The following is a 17340-nucleotide window of genomic DNA, read 5'->3' on the forward strand; positions in this document are numbered from 1 at the left end:
ACATGTTCATGTGCATAATGACATATGTGCACATGCATGTGGAGATTAGATATCAACCTCTATTATTTCTCAGGAGCTATCTACCCAGTTTCAAATTTTTCTACTATAGTCAGTGTGAGTGTGTACATGTCACAGTATTAGTGTGGAGGTTAGAAGACAGCTTGCAGTAGTTGATTCTCTCTTTTCATCACATGTGAATCCTGGGTATTAAACTCAGGTTGTCTGTCGTGTTTGGCAGCAAATACCTTTACCCACTAAGTCACCTTGCAGGTTCTCTCAATGATTTTTGGCACAGGGCCTCACACTGGGATTTGGGAATCACTGACTAGGCTGGCAAGAAAGCTAGAAGGATACGCCTGTCTCTGTAACCCCAACACTGAAATTACAACCATATGCTATTACACCTGTCATTTTACATAGCATCTGGAGTTGCAACTCAGACCCTCATGCTTGCATGCCAATGGTTCTGCCTTCACAGCACCCAAATCTCCATCCTTAAATCTGGTTCTCCTATAGATCTACAATACTGAAAATCAAAGAAAAACTCATTGGATGTAGGTGCTTTCTACCAAGCCTGATAACTTGAATTTGCTCCCTGGGACCTACTAAGAAAGTGAGAACTGATTCTTGGAACTTGAACTCAGACTTCCACATACATATTGTGGTTTGTGTATGAACAAGTTTAAAAAAAACACTTTATGAAACCTAAAAGTAAAATTTGAATGAACATAATGGAAGAAGGAACAACATCTAGAAATAATGGTATGTCTAATATATACTTAAGATAAACAAGAATAAATGTAGGCATTTTCTGAGGCACTGAGAGGCAAAAGAAGTCTAGAACTACCAACATGATGATTCTGTGCTAACAAGTTCATGTTCATTGTAGTGTTTTGAGTATGCTTGGGTCAGGGAGTGGCACTATTTGGAGGTGTGCACTTGTTGGAGTAGGTGTGGCCATGTTGGAGGGAGTGTAGCACTGTTTTAAGTCCTTGTCCATGCTTTCTGGAAGCCAGCCTTTACCTGTTTGACTTCGGAACAAGATGTCGAACTCTGAGCTCCTCCAGTGCCATGCCTGCCATGCTCCCACCTTGATGATAATGGACTGAAACTCTGAACCTGTAAGCCAGCCCCAATTAAATGTTGTCCTGTATAAGAGTTGCCTTGGTCATGGTGTCTGTTCACAGCAGTAAAACTGTAAGATATCCATGCACTTTCTATAAATAAATCATGTTCCATATTGGATAAATATAATCTTGTAGGAACATCCTTGATTCCAGTGAAGTAATGAGTATTATAAACATGGCAAATCTATCCTCTTTTATGGAAGCAATGTAGTTAATAAAAGCCTCAAAGGCAGCCATAAAGGGGAAAGATCTTGGAAAAGGGCAGAACTGAGCTGAAAGTTGCAATGTGTTCATTGCCAGGCAGACCCCCTCAGGCTCTCTCTTGTTACCATAGTGATATTTGGAGAGCTACCTAACCATTCTTTGAGACAGCTCTCCACTTCCTTTTAACACCATTTCTTTTCACTTCTCCCTGACAACTCTACCTACACTTTCAAAACCTTACAGATTTGACAAACCAAGGGGAGGGGAGAGAGGGGAAGGACTGTGGGAGGGGGTGACTGGAAAAAGGGCAGTGATGTTACAAAAAAAAAAGAATACCTACAAAGCTCAAGGTTAGGAATTGTTCCTATTTTGTCTATTCAAGGAAATGAATGGAAACCAGTTAATTGGATGCAGGATAAACCAAAATAAAGTCATTCAAATAAATGCAGGAGAAGGAATGAGGAAGTAAGATAAAAGTAAGGATGTCTAAAAAAACCCATAAAACTATTAACTATATTCCCAAAATACCTATGATACACATAAGTCAGTGTATGAATATATATATATATATATATATATATATATATATATATATATATATAGAGAGAGAGAGAGAGAGAGAGAGAGAGAGAAGAGAGAGATTTTCCAATTTGGAATTATAATGCTCCCCTCAAGAATCATAGACCATCTAGAAAACAAAACAGAATAAAACAAAACAAAACAAAAAAACTTCAACACCAGCATGAGAAGCCTCCCTTTGTGATGTTGGTAGGCAATGCTACTGACTTCTAAAACACTGTAGACTATTGCTGTTGCCTTTGGTTGCCTCCCAGAGTTTGGAGGTAATTCTGTTTTTGAAGATACCATGTATTCTGAACACAAGACCCAGAGTATCTGTCTTAGTTTGGGTTTTACTTCTGTGAACAGACACCAAGACCAAGGTGACTCTTATAAAGGACATTTAATTAGGGCTGGCTTATAGGTTCAGAGGTTTAGTCCTTTATCAAGACAGGAGCATAGCAGCAGTCAGGTAGGCATGGTACAGGAGTTGCTGAGAGTTCTACATCTTCATCTAAAGGCAGATAGGAAAAGACTGGCTTTCAGGAAGTGAGGATGAGTGTCTTAAAGCCCAAGCCCACAGGGACACACTTCTTCCAACAAGGCCACACCTCCAAATAGTGCCACTCCCTGAGCCAAGCTTATTCAAACCACTATAGTATCAAAGCTGGATCTTACCTGAAAGCCTCCTCTATAATGACTAGCTATCATGGTATCAGAAGATGTTATGCAAGCTTCCAAAAGGAAAAAAGCAACCAATAGTCCTACCCAACTATGATACCCGTGAACCACAACAGCAACTAGCATGGCACAATATTCTTATCAGTAGCCACATGCATACTCTAGTAGCAACTACCATCACTGTAGTTGGACTTGAACTGCAACCAATCAAAATGCAGAGTTGAGGAGCTCTGTCCCAACTGATATATCTACAACACAACTCTTGTGCCTGAGACTCAGGGATAATTGCAGAAGATGAGGCAGAATGATTATAAGAACCAGAGTAACTGAGTTTGCTCTGAGATTGTATATCTTAGGCATGTAAGAAGCTACCCATAAAGTTTCACCGATGTGTCTATAAACTAAACAAGGATGACATCAATATACATGTTAACATAGATGGGACATGGAATGAGGCCTCAACCCTAGACAAAGGACTTCAGGCAACTAAGAAATGCTGAGATTGGGTGAAGTGGTCTTTTCCAGGGCAGAGCTCACCAATTGGTTCCACTACCAAATGGTCAGCTCTGAAAACATGCATACAAATAATGTTATACAGACTGAGCAGGCTGTATTTACATATTTAGGAATATATACAGATATATGTAGCAACAATTAAAGAATAAAGAACCCATGAATTTGAAGGAGGGTGGGTGGGGGTTATGTGGGAGGAGGGTTTGCAGGGAGGAAAGGAAAGGCGGAAATGATGTAATTATATTATACTGTAAACAAATAATTAAAAGAAAAAGAAAATCTACCAGATGCAGGGGAATCACCTATAATCAAGGAAGGAGGACCAGGAGCTCCAGCCTGAGCTACATAACAAACTCTGGGCAATCTGGACTACAAAAGGAACAAAGACAATTTGTTAGAAATAGAAACATTTTTAGTAACATGAAAAATCATGATGAAAACAAAAGGTGGCTTTTTTGGTGTGTGTGTGTGTGTGTGTGTGTGTGTGTGTGTGTGTGTGAGAGAGAGAGAGAGAGAGAGAGAGAGAGAGAGAGAGAGGGAGAGAGAGACAGAGAGAGAGACAGACAGAGACAGAGACAGAGAATAATCCAAGGTCTGTCAAAGTGTTGTGGAAAATTGTTTATGTGGTTTGTACACCTGGAAGCCTGGCTACAAGTTTTGGTGCTCTGCTAGTTATCACTGTCTGATCTTGTTCTCATTAGGAGCCTTTTCTGTGCCCAATTTATTCATTTGTAACCAAAAGGAATTGAAATATAGCAGACTCTTTTCAAGAGTTTCTGGATCCAACCTATAGCAAGCAATTCATTTTACAGGAAACTCCACTCATACATACGTCAACAAATACTAGACAAAATTCTAAGGATGTATTTTGTAGTTGATGTGCCTGGGTGTTTTGTCTGCATGTATGTCTGTGCATCACATGTATACAGTGTCCTCAGGGGCCAAAGGAGAGTATCAGATACCCTCAAACTGGACTTACATATGGTTGTATGCCACCATGTTTGTGCTGGGAATTGAAACCAGGTCCTTTGGAAGAGAAGCTGGTGCTCTTACCCACTAAACATTCTCTTTAGATCCAATAAAAGAAAAATTTTTATGAAATGATTCTTATAATAAGAAATATTTGCTATAAATTTTTGTTCTGTTTTCATGTCCATATTATGACTAGTAAATTGGTTTTTATAAAATCACTAATGCTTTACAGTGTACAATTGGAAGAAAACTAAATTGATGGGTATCTAATGGTTTCCTATAGTTCTAAAACCCTATTGTTTCATACTGTGGCTTTATCTTTTAGGGAAAAAAAAAACACTAACCGTGAGTATCATTTTTTAAAAAAAAGTTTCCATAGTGCCAAACAGTATTTTAAGCACTTCACTAATCTGAATTAACATAAAATTTCAACATCCACAACTACTTTCATTAGTACAATTTTAAATATGAAGAAACTCACTGCACCTGGTATGTATACCAAATTCAGTGGACTAACAAAGCTATTTCGCACTATATTAAAGTGTTTTTAATCTTTTGCAACAAGTCCAATTCATAAAACTTTGTCTCAGGACTGGAGCAATGGCTCAGTGGTTAAGAGCACTGGCTCCTCTTCCTGAGAATCTGGGGTCAGCCCCCAACACCCACATGGTGTTTCACAGTTGGTGGATTATCGGTTCCAAGGAACCCCACTTTTCTAGTCTCTGTTGACACTGCACACAAGTGGTACACAGACGTGTATGTAGGCAAAATAGCCATACACATACAACTAAAATAAACAAATCTTTTACAGATAAAAAAGCAAACAAGAAAGCATGGCAAAAAAGCAAATAAACAAACAAAAACGCATTGTCTTCCCTGATTTTACCATTGTAACCTACAGAGGCATTATAAAAATTACTCAAGCTGAGAGGCGATATCCATTACAGACTCTTAATGTATTCTGTTACTGTGTACTGTAGTTGATCCTAAGGCATGTGCCTAGTAACAGCACACCAGAGAGCATTCGTACTTGCAATATTGCGCACATGATGCTGTTAACACAGTGTGGTGCACACTTTGGGCTGCAGTTATATACACACATCCTTAGTCACATTCATCTTCATTATCGATAGTGTAAAAACAAACATCCAACCAATTGAAGCAATATCTACCTACCAGGCGATCACTGTCAAAAACCCATCTTTCCTGAATTCATTGGATGGATCTAGAATTTGAGATGCAATGCTCTTAACCACAAATTAAATTGTATGTATAGTTTAGACTGCGGACTAAACAGATTTGAAATATTTCAATTAAGTTATTTTATTCTGAAACAGGATTTTACTGTGTAGCCCTAGCTTACCTGACGTTTTCTCTATAGATCGGGCTAGCCATAAATTCAGAGATCTACCCCTGCCTCTGGACTGCTGGAATTGAATGTGTGCATCAACACACCAAGCATGATTATGTTCTTCTAAATAAATAACAGAGAAGGTTGAGGCTCAATGGTACCTGCAGTAAATCTAGTAATATTCCACAATTTTGTTTGTGTGTTAAATACGTAGGGTATTATGCTATATAGTGGCTTTGCCACTGGAGACTCAGCAATGAACTTGACAAAGCATGTACACTCTCTACACTTGGGACTCTCTCTCTCTCTCTCTCTCTCTCTCTCTCTCTCTCTCTCTGGGTGTGTGTGTGTGTGTGTGTGTGTGTGTGTGTGTGTTTACGTCTGGAGACTAGAGGACATTCTTGACTATCATTCCTCAAGCACTGTTCACTTTTTATTGTTTTGTAAGAAAGGGTGTCTCATTGGCCTGGATCTTACCAAGTAGGTTATGCTAGCTTGGCAGAGAGCCACAGGGATGTACTTATTGACAATTCCCCAGCAACCCAGCTTAAGTTTTATTTTGATTAATTCTTTGAGCCTTTCATACAATATGTTTTGATCCTGTTCATTCACCCGAACTCCTCCTTTAACTCCTCCCAAATCGGCCTCAGCCCTTATGCCTCTACTTTATGTTTTCATTTTCTGGGGCTCAAACACTGCCTTCCCACCTGCTTAAAAGGATAGCAGTTTCTTAACTAAGCTATCTCTTCAGCACTCAGAGAAAAATTTTCTGCATTGAATTTTTGGAGTTTTGTATATTTTTTATCAAAACCTACACTTGAATTATCCCTTTGGAAGAGAGACAGTAAGAATTGAGGTCTTCATTTATTTATAAAAATTGAGCCCCCCTTTTTATTATTAAAAGGATCATACTATATTTATTTTTAATTAAAACATTTGAGATTTTAAAAATCAATCAAATTATAGCAGAATTATAAGGAGAAAGATCAACTGGTTTAAAGTGGGAATATATATATTATATGTATACACACATACACACACACACACACACACTCACACACACATATATATATATATATGTAATTTTTTTTCCAAATTGTAATTTATACTCATTCATACAGGGGTTATAAACACAAAAAGGCAGGACGTGGGGAAGGGGATGACACTGGAGTGTGGGTGTTCAGGGGGAATACAGATATTTTTCAGAACAGGGTATCGGCTGGGTGGAGGTTCAGGGGACAGGGCACTATGACTCTGCCTATGATTTGCTTGTCCTTATCTAAGTTGGTATTATCTGCCAAGGCTACCTATTTACAAGGTCTATGACTACTCAGGCTGGTAAATTTCCACAAGAGCTGCCTGTTTACAATAGCTTACAGCCATCTGTTTCAGTATTTTTCCACAGAGACCCAAGACTTGGTGTTAGTATACATGTATGACAGGCCTATTGCTGAGTTTAGGCCTATGGATGATTTTAGGCCTTCAGTGTGTAAGCAGGACTGCCCCTGATATCTCCTACAGAAGGTCTGTGGTGATTCTAATCTTGCGAAGGCGGGGATGGAGGCCTGACCTCCAGTAATTGAAAGGGACTTTGTAATGGCTCTGGTCACCCTGTTGTTGTCCAGTGAGGCATGAGGGCCGTACCCAAGGCAACTCTTATAAGGACAACATGTAATTGGGGCTGGCTTGCAGCTTCAGAGGTTCAGTCCATTACCATCAAGGTGGGAACATGGAAGCATCCAGGAGACATGATATAGGAGGAGCTGACAGGTCTATATCTTCATCTGAAGTCTGCTAGCAGAATACTTGCTTCCAGACATCTAGAACGAGGGTCTTAAAGCCCATGCCCACAGGAACACACCTACTCCAACAAGGCCATACCTTCTAATAGTGCCACTCCCTGGGCCAAGGATATACAAACCATCACAACGCTCAAGTGAAAGTATCTTATCACTCTTCTTAAAATACACTGCACCTTTGACTCCCCCTCCTAGTACTCCCCACTTGTTTTTGCATTTTTTGAAATTATTAGAAAATAAGTATGCTCTGTCTCATAGAATCTACTATTGCTGCTATTTGAGATACAAGCACCCTGTCTTTCTTGGGGTTTCTATTGCTGTGACAAAACGCCATGAGCATTAAGACAAGTCGGGGAGGACAGGGCTTGTTTGGCTTACACTTTCATATAGCTGTTCATCATCGGAGGAAGTCAAGACAAGAACTCTCACAAGGCAGGAACCTGGAGGCAGGAGCTGATCCAGAGGTCCCAGAAGAACATAGCAAGACTGTACCTTGCCAACACACAAGAAACATGTGGATATATGGAGATGTATCTCAATTGACACTAGTCTAGCATAACTGATGTCCTGCAGTCTATCCCCAGACCCACATAAAACTGGGACTGGTGGTACATGCCAGTGATGACAGAAAGAGGGGGAAGGCTAAAGGCAGTAGGATCACAAGTTCATCCTCAGGTACAAGAAAATTCCTAGCCAGTCTGAAATACATGAAACCCCAACTTTTAAATTTTTTTGATTAATTTTTTATTGGACACTTTATTTACATTTCAGATATTATCCCCTTTCCCTATTTCCCTCCAACCAGAAGCCCCATCCCATCTCCCTTCCTCCTGCTTCTATAAAGATGTGCCACCACTCACCCTCCCACTTCCACCTCCTCACCCTCGAATTCCCCCACACTGGTGCATCCAACCTTCACAGGACCAAGGACTTCCTCTCCCACCTATGCCCAGCAGGGCCTTCCTCCCCTACATATACAGCTGGAGCCATGGGTCCCTCCCTATGTGCTCCCAGGCTGGTGATTTGGACCCTGGGAGCTCTAATTGGTTGGTATTGTTGCTCTGCTCATGGGGCCACAAACCCTTTCAGCTCCTTCAGTCTTCTCTCTAACTCCTCCATTGGGAATCCCAAAATCAATTCAATGGTTAGCTGTGAGCATCTGGCTCTGACTATGTCAGACTCTTGCAGACCTCTAAGGAGACAGCTATATCAGGTTCCTGTTGGCATGTACTTCCTGGCATCCACATCAGTGTCTGCCTTTGGTAATTTCACCTGGGATGGAGACCCTGGTGGAGCAGTCTCCAGATGACCCTTCCTTCAGTTTCTGTCCCCTGCTTTGTCACCATATTTGCTCCCATGAGTATTTAGTTACTCCTTCTAAGAAGGACTAAAGCACCCACACTTTGATCTTCCTTCTTCTTGGGCTTCATGTAGTCTGTGTATTGTATTTTGGGTATTCTGAGCTTTTGGGCTAATATCCACGTATCAGTGTGCATACCATGTGTGTTCTTTTGGGATTGGGTTACCTTACTCAGGATGATATTTTATAGTTCCATCCGTTTGCCTAGAATTTCATGAATTCATTGTTTTTAATAGCTGAGTAATACTCCATTGTGTAAATGCACCACATTTTCTATATTCATTCCTCAGATGAAGGACATCTGGGTTCTTTCCAGCTTCTGGCTATTATAAATAAGGCTGCTGTGAATATAGTGGAGCCTGTATGAAACCCCAACTTTAAAATAAAGAAAAAGATGGGGGACTCAAGGAGACTGAACTACTAACCAAAGAGCACACAGGTACTTAACCTAGTCCCCCTCACATTTGTAGTAGATGTTCAGCTTTGTCTTCCTGTGGGTCCCCTAAAAATTTAAGGGGGTCTGTCTCTGACTCTGTAGTTTGCCATTGGATCCCCTTCCCCTACTTGGACTGTCTGGGTGGGCCTCAGTGGGAGAGGATGTGCTTAGTCCTGCTGGGACTAGATGCCCCCAGGAGGTACTCAAGGGCTTCTGGAGAAGGGTAGGGGATGATGGGAGAGGGATTTGTAAGGACAGGACTGGGAGGAGAGGAGGGGGCGGGGCTGTGTTTGGGATGCAATATGAATAAAAACATACATTATGGAAAAAGGAAAGTAAATGTTTGTAGAATTTCTGTTAGTCAAAATTTGACAAAGGCAGAGTTGTTCAGCCTAATCAATGATGAGCTTAAATGAAAGAGTGACTAGTCATCCCCAGTGGCCTACAATATTGCCCGCTTGGGAGTAGGGACTTCAAAAATAATGTATAAAGAATGATAGCATTTCCAAGAATTAGTAGAAAGAAAAGTAGGTCACAACCACCTTTAAGAATCGTTCTTTTAAAAGTTCATACGTTTTGTTTGTGATCACAGACTGGGTACATTTAATAAATGTTGTGTGTTTAGTTCTAACTCTTCGGTTCAGCGTATTCACTTTGCAGTTATCTTTGATATATTCTTTGTATTTAAGAAATACAATTTCTGAAGCTGTGTATCCTTTCAGTGTACTGCGCTAAGTACTTTATTTAAAAAATGCATTTTAAGAAGTCTGATCTGAAGGAAGATCTTTAGCAACTCAATTCTACAATTTTCTATTTTCATGTGCATTGACTAATTCACCCACCCTGCACTCGGGAGCGACTACAGATAATTATCCTTACACTAATAACAATAGCAACTGATGTTTTACTGAGAACGTTTGTGCTAGTACCTTTCCTGAAGGCTGTACATATATTATCTGATTTTGTTTATACTACAAGCGCAAAGTTGCCACATCCATGTTTCTTAACTACAAAGCACCGACTTACTAAATACACGTGAATGTGATAACCCTAAAATGTTTTCTTTTCCTGACCCAGTTCCTGCATCAGGACCACTAGACCTCCTGGTTTTTTTTTTTTTTTTTTTTTTTTTTTTTTTTTTTTTTTTTTCTGTATTTCAAGACAGGATTTCCCTGTATAGTCCTGGCTGTCCTGGAACTCACTCTGTAGACCAGGCTGGCCTCAGAAATCCGCCTGCCTCTGCCTCCCAAGGGCTGAGATTAAAGGCGTGCGCCACCACTGCCTGGCTAGACCTCGTTTTTTTTTTTTTTTTTTTTTTTTTGCTGCTTCCTATTTTCCACCACCTCTTCATGCTCTCCTTTGGGGGGCTGGTCAGCAGCGCTTTTTGCTCCTCCTTCTGGGCAGCTGCTGTATTTTGGAAACCCTGACAACCCCCTCTTCTCTCCTCCCATCCCCGTGCCTCCCTATCCCCCAGATGTACATCAGTGCGCTAGGGAACCCAAGGACCGAATTGTGCCACGTACTTCTCTCGTGCATCTCCCTAGAAACATTGTCTCAAAGTCTCAAAATAGGGGCTCAAAGCACAGGCGGGAAAGCTGATGCGCACGCGTGGAATCTTTTGAGTCTCGCTTCTGGGCGGAACCAGACCAGTCCGTGCCAAGAGCTTTGCGCGCCTGTCTGGAGCGTCTTTTCTCCCGGTTTTTGAGCAGGGCAAGTAAGCTTTTTGGAGTGCAAGGAGTTTTCGGTTTTCTCACAATGTCGGGTGAGTCGGGTCAGCCTCAGCCAGGACCCTCGCACGCTGGTGAGCGCCACTCGGAGCGCCACTCGGAGCTCCGGGAAACAGATCAGGCTGGGGTTCCAGGAGGAGTGATCCGAAGAGCTGGTGTCCAAAGGCGCAGGTCCTGGATCCAAAAGGTTATTGAGCAAATAACTGGCTCCCCTAGACAGTGTGTCACCCTCTCTGAAGTGGTACCTGTCACTGTACTGGCCGTCCAAAGATACCTTTTAGAGGATGAGCCACGGGATACAGTGCCCAAGCCTCCCCTTTACTGCTATGATGTGACAATCTCAGACGGGGTGTACCAGGAGAAGTGCTACTTAGACCCCAGCTTAAACTTTCTAGTTTATCAGAATATTCTTAAAGTTGGCATAGAAATGAGAATTTCCAGAGTCTCGTGCATTTACAATGAGAAAAGATTGGGCCAGGGAATCCTGTGCATAGATAAGGTCCACTGTGGGGAGCCTCTAGATGTTGTTTCTGTAGAAACTCCATTTAGAAACAGAGCACATGAGGAAAAGCCAGAGAGGCCTCTAAGAGGGGGCAAGAGTCACTACCTGGCTCTGTGGAATAACGAAGATCCGTACGGAGATATATGGAAGACCAACAAGCAACCCGAGGACTTCAATTTTAACAGTAAGTAATTGGAGGGAATTGGAGACAAGTTTTAAAGAGTGCTCGGAGCTTGGCAAGGTGGCACACACCAGGAAGACCCAGCATCTAGAGGGGGGCTGGGGCAGGAGAATTGAGGGCAAGTTCCAGGGTAGTCTGAGTCCCAGAAAGGCACCTTGTCTCAAAAACAAACAGGAGCAACAACAGCAACAAAACAGTTAAAGAGTTTGGAAGCTCATGATAACAGAAAACAAACTGCTTCTGTTGTTTTGTTCATTACAAGTGGGGTGAGAAGGTGGGGTACAGGGTAGTGAAATAGGCTGCTTAACTTCAAGCAGCCTGTGTCTCTTGCAAAGTGCCTTGAAATACTTGGGTGTGGTTTAAATTTAGTTTAGCAGAAAGATTAAGGATGTGGTTCTCAGGACTCCTCCTGTGATGTACACACACACACACACACACACACACACACAGAGAGAGAGAGAGAGAGAGAGAGTTTTAATTAATATTAGTTCCAGTCCTATTTCAGTTATAAAAAATATGTAGGTTGAAGAGTGTATTGATTTGGATTTTACATAAACATGAAGTATTTCCAGCCTTGTATGTTTTAGCACTTAACGTTTGTTCAAAGGGGATATTCAGTGATTTGATAACTTATATTGACTAAAACACCACATTTATGTCACTGAATGTAAAATTCATGCAAGTATTATTTTTTGAAGGTTTGATGATTGTACAAAGGCTTCAAGTGATCAGTTTTCTTGATACAGGAAGTTCATATTTCCTGTATCAGAAGTAGGAAGTCAGCCAGAAAATGAAGTTTGTCATCAATAAATGCTCTTTTTAGTATAAGACATGTAATTAAGGCAGATGATAACACTACAGGCTGAGCACATAAAAAATGGGAGGAAAAATGCCAAAAGAAAACCAAGAAAAACTAAACAAGTGTGTAATATACATTTACTGGTTTTCGATCTTTTTTGGTTTTCGAGGCAGGATTTCATATATCTCGGGCTAGCTCCAAACTCTTGATCCTCCTACCTCCATCTCCCAGGTGTTGGAATTACAAGAGTACTTGACTATACCTTAGGGTCCAACCCGGATTCCCTACATGCTAAGCAAGCACTGTACCTGTGGAGCCACTTGCCCAGCCACACCCCCTTTTCTCTTTATCTTGCCATCACAATTCTAAGTCATAAGGGATCTTTCTATGACAAGCAAGCATAACAGACTTAAACATGTAAAGAAAACTGATTTAAAAATATTGACTAAAACACCACATTTATGTCACTGAATGTAAAACCCATGCAAGTATTGTTTTTTGAAAGTTTGATGATTGTACAAAGGCTGCAAGTGATCAGTTTTCTTGATACAGGAAGTTCATATTTCCTGTATCAGAAGTATAATCATATCCACTCAAAATGAGGAAAGAAAACATTATTCACATTTGTAGTCAATAACTGCTTAGATAGCTAAGATACAAAAGCAGAGTTCCCGTGGTGTAAATGTTATTCATTTATACTTGCAAACTTCAATTTGTAAAAGGACATTTGGCTTAGAAGAAAGAAATAAAGAGGGACCAATAATTTATAAAAGTATATTTGATGTCTGTTCTTAGAGAAAGTCATATCCAGTAATTATAAAAGTGATATTTTATTACAAAAAGCAATGTCCATGTGCTAAAACTTCAAATTGTGTATTTTAAAGTATATTGTGTTAAAATCATGAGGTCTGATTGTATTAAAAACATGGTGGCAAAATCTAAGAAGTGATTAAAATCAGTACTTCAGGTTTACTGTGGGTTTGAAATTATAAATGACAAAATTTGGAATTTAGTAAAATGCATCTTTAACCGTTGTCTGCCTTAAACATCCCTATTAAAATTCCAAGCCCAAGAGTTTGGTGCACATTTTTGAAAAAATAAAATGAATTATGTGACATTTGCACATAATATATTTTAGGCATCTCTAGGGTATTTCTATAGATACAGTATTCCACAGTGTAGAAATACGATAACTTCTGTAGTTGTACCCATGTAAAGTAATTTATTGTTTTAGGCTTTCTTGGTATTTGCAAACAGTTCCAAAAAAGTAAAATGTGTATTAATTGTATTTGAATATTTCTGTTGAAATGGTGAATTCCTAGAAGTATAATTACTGAATTAAAGAATATTTGAGTTTTTTTAAATTCAGGGGTATTGATAAATTATTTCCTGAAAATTATTTTCTGAAAATTTGCACTAATTTAAACTTAGCAGCGTATGTGCTTTGTCTTTATCTTATCATATCTTCCTTTCTGGAGTTAGGAATTGAACCTAAGGTCTCCTATGTATCCTAAAAGAAGGGCTTTATAGCTGAGTCACCTCCAAAGTCGTCTTTTTTTTATTCATTTCCTGGATTTCTTTGCTAATAGTTATTAAGTTTGTGGTTGCTGAGCACTGCACATTATTTTTGTGGTATCCTGTTACTTCTCTGTTAACTTTGCTTATGTTCTGGGCCTTTGAATCTTTTTTATTAATATGTAGCTTTGCACAGTAACATGAAAAAAGTTTATCCAACCTGATCAATTGTACTCTTGCTGGAGAGTGGTGGCGCACGCCTTTAATCCCAGCACTTGGGAGGCAGAGGCAGGCGGATTTCTGAGTTCGAGGCCAGCCTGGTCTACAGAGTGATTTCCAGGACAGCCAGGGCTACACAGAGAAACCCTGTCTCGAAAAACCGAAACAAAAAAAAAGTACTCTTAAATGGTCAGCATCCATTGTGATCTAGAAATTTTCAAACATCCAAAAAAGATTCAGCCTTGTTCATTCCTTGTTTACATCCTATTTGAAAACTGATAACACACACTGCAACCTTACAAACGTCTATTTTATATTTTTTACTTATTAAAAAAAACAATCAAAACTATGATTTTCAAGCAAGTCCAGGATGGCCTTGAACTTCTTATCCCCTGCCTCCTCTAGCTTCCAATTACTGGGACTGTGGACAGTGTGACAACCATGGATTGTTTGTTTTGTTTTTTCTAATTTTAATTTTTACACTTTTTATTTGTGAGTTTAGAGGGCACGGCAGAAAACACATAAGTACCTTGATTTCACTGTGAGTGGATGAAGGTCATGGGACAACTTTGGGATATAGGTTCCCTCCTTGCACCACCTGGGTCCAGGGTGACAAGATCTTTCACCCACTGAGTCAGCTTGCTTACCTTTTCTCTTTCCTTTCAGCCCAGGCTGGCCTGGAACGCAAAGTCCTCCAGTCTCTGAGATCACAAGCATGTGTACCATTATGCCCAGATTTTTGTTTGTTTGATTGATTATTATTGCTTTATTTTTATTTTATGTGTATGGGTGTTTTGCCTGCATGTATATATATGTACAGTGAGCGTCACTGGTGTTCAAGGACTTCAGAAGAGGGGTGTTGGGTGCCCTGAAACTGGAGTTAAAGATGATTGTGAACCATGTGGTTGCTGAAAAACTGAATATAAGTCTTATACAAGAAAAAAACAAGTAATCTTTTATTTTTTTTAGATTTGCACATTTTATTTATTTATTTATTTTTACATCTTTAACAACCCCAGTTTCCCCACCCTCCTCTTCTCCACCCTCATCCATGCCTCCTCCCTTTCTCTTCAGAAAAGACTAGGCCTCTCGTGGATGTCAACCAGCCATGGCACATCAAGTCACACTAAGACTAGACACCTCCTCTCCTGTTAAGGCTGGAACAGGGCAACCTAGTAGGAGGAAAGGGTCTCCAAAGCAAGCAACAAAGTCAGAGACAGACCCTGTTCCCACTCTAAAGGATCCCACACACAACTGTTACATATGCATCGAGGACCTAGGTCAGCCCCGTGCAGGCTCACTGGTTGGCAGTTTAATCTCTTTGTGCATCTGTGAACCCAGATTAGTTGATTCTGTGGGTCTTCTTGTGGTGTCCTTGACTCCTTTGGCTCCTCGTCTCCCTCTTCTGTAGGATTCCCCAAGCTCCGCAAGCCTAGTGTTTGGCTGTTGGTCTCAGCATCTGTTTCTTTTTCTTTTTATAATTTATTATTATTTTTATTGGGTATTTTATTTACAGTTCAGATGTTATCTGCTTACCCCATTTCCCCCTGGCCCCCATCACATCACCCTTCCTCCTGTTTCTCTGTGGATGTGGCACTACCTACCCCTCACTCCCACCTCCCCACCCTCGAATTCCCCCACACACAGCATCCAGCCTTCATGGGACCAAGGATCTCCTCTCCCACCTATGCCCCACAGGGCCATCCTCCCTTGCATAGACAGCTGGAGCCATGGATCTTTCCCTAAGTGCTCCTAGGCTGGTGGTTTAGACCCTGGGGGCTCTGGTTGGTTGTTATTGTTGCTCTGCTCATGGGGCCACAAACCCTTTCAGCTCCTACAGTCTTCACTCTAACTCCTCCATTGGAAACCCCTTGATCAGTTCAGTGATTAGCTGTGAGGATCTGCCTCTGACTATGTCAAACTCTGTCAGACCTCTAAGGAGACAGCTATATCAGGCTCCTGTCAGCATGCACTTCTTGATATCCACATCAGCGTCTACCTTTGGTGACTGCACATGGGATGACTACCCAGGTGGAATGGTCTCCAGACGGCCCCTCCTTCAGTTTATGTCCCACACTTTGTCTCCATATTTGCTCCCTTGAGTATTTGGTTACTCCTTCTAAGAAGGACTGAAGGGCCCCGACTTGGTCTTTCTTCTTCATGAGCTTCATGTGGTCTGTGAATCTTGGGTATTTCAAGCTTCTGGGCTAATATCCAATAATCAGTGAGTGAATATCATGTGTATTCTTTTGTGATTGGGTTACCTCACTCAGGATGATATTTTCTAGTTCCATCCATTTACCTAAGAATTTCTCAAAGTCATTGTTTTTAATAGCTGAGTAATACTTCATTCTGTAAATGTACCACAATTTCTGTATCCATTCCTCAGTTGAAGGACATCTGGGTTCTTTCCAGCTTCTGGCTATTGTAAATAAGGCTGCTATGAACATAGTGGAGCATGTGTTCTTTTTATATGTTAGAGCATCTTCTGGGTATATGCCCAGGAGTAGTATAGCTGGGTCCTCAGGTAATGCTATGTCCAATTTTCTGAGATACCGCCAGACTGCTTTCCATAGTGATTGTACCAGTTTATAATCCCACCAACAGTGGTACCTCATATCTGTCTAGGAAATTGTCCATTTCGTCTAGGCTTTCCAGTTTTGTTGAGTATAGGCCTTTGTAGTAGGATCTGATGTTTTTTTTTTTTAATTTCCTCAGTTTCTGTTGTTATGTCTCCCTTTTCAGTTCTGATTTTATTAATTTGGATACTGTTTCTGTGCCCTCTGGTTAATCTGGCTAAGGGTTTACCTATCTTGTTGATTTTCTCAAAGAACCAGCTCCTGGTTTTGTTGATATTTTGTATAGTTCTTTCTGTTTCTGTTTGGTTGACTTCAGCCCTGAGTTTGATTATTTCCTGCCATCTACTCCTCTTGGGTGTATTTGCTTCTTTTTATTCTAGAGCTTTTAGGTGTGCTGTCAAATTGTTAGTGTATGCTCTCTCCAGTTTCTTTTTGTAGGGACTTAGAGCTTTGAGTTTTCCCCTTAGCACTGCCTTCATGGAGTCCCACAAGTTTTGGTGTGATGTGTCCTCATTTTCAATAAATTCTAAAAAGTCTTTAATTTCTTTCTTTATTTCTTCCTTGACCAAGTAATCATTGAGTAGAGCGTTGTTCAGTTTCCATGTACATGTGGGTTTTCCATTGGTTTTGACATTATTAAAGACCAGCCTTAGTCTGTCGTGATCTGATAGGATGCAAGGGATTATTTCAATCTTTTTGTATCTGTAGAGACCTGTTTTGTGGCCAATTATGTGGTCTATTTTGAAGAAGATAACATGAGGTGCTGAGAAAAGGGTATATTCTTTTGTTTTAGGATGAAATGTTCTATAGATATCTG

General features: G+C 40.5%; 1 protein-coding gene across 1 annotated transcript in view; it reads left to right on the plus strand.

Annotated features, from left to right (window-relative positions):
• Positions 1-10756: 10756 nt before the first annotated feature.
• The window catches only part of Radx (RPA1 related single stranded DNA binding protein, X-linked), a 73420-nt gene continuing 66836 nt past the window's right edge, over positions 10757-17340 (plus strand). The window contains 1 exon segment of the mRNA XM_028767504.1: positions 10757-11414. Coding sequence (XP_028623337.1) covers positions 10757-11414 — 658 coding nt within the window.

This window comes from Grammomys surdaster, unplaced genomic scaffold (genome assembly GCF_004785775.1).
Source record: "Grammomys surdaster isolate TR1022 unplaced genomic scaffold, NIH_TR_1.0 173, whole genome shotgun sequence".
NCBI classification, from domain to species: domain Eukaryota; kingdom Metazoa; phylum Chordata; class Mammalia; order Rodentia; family Muridae; genus Grammomys; species Grammomys surdaster.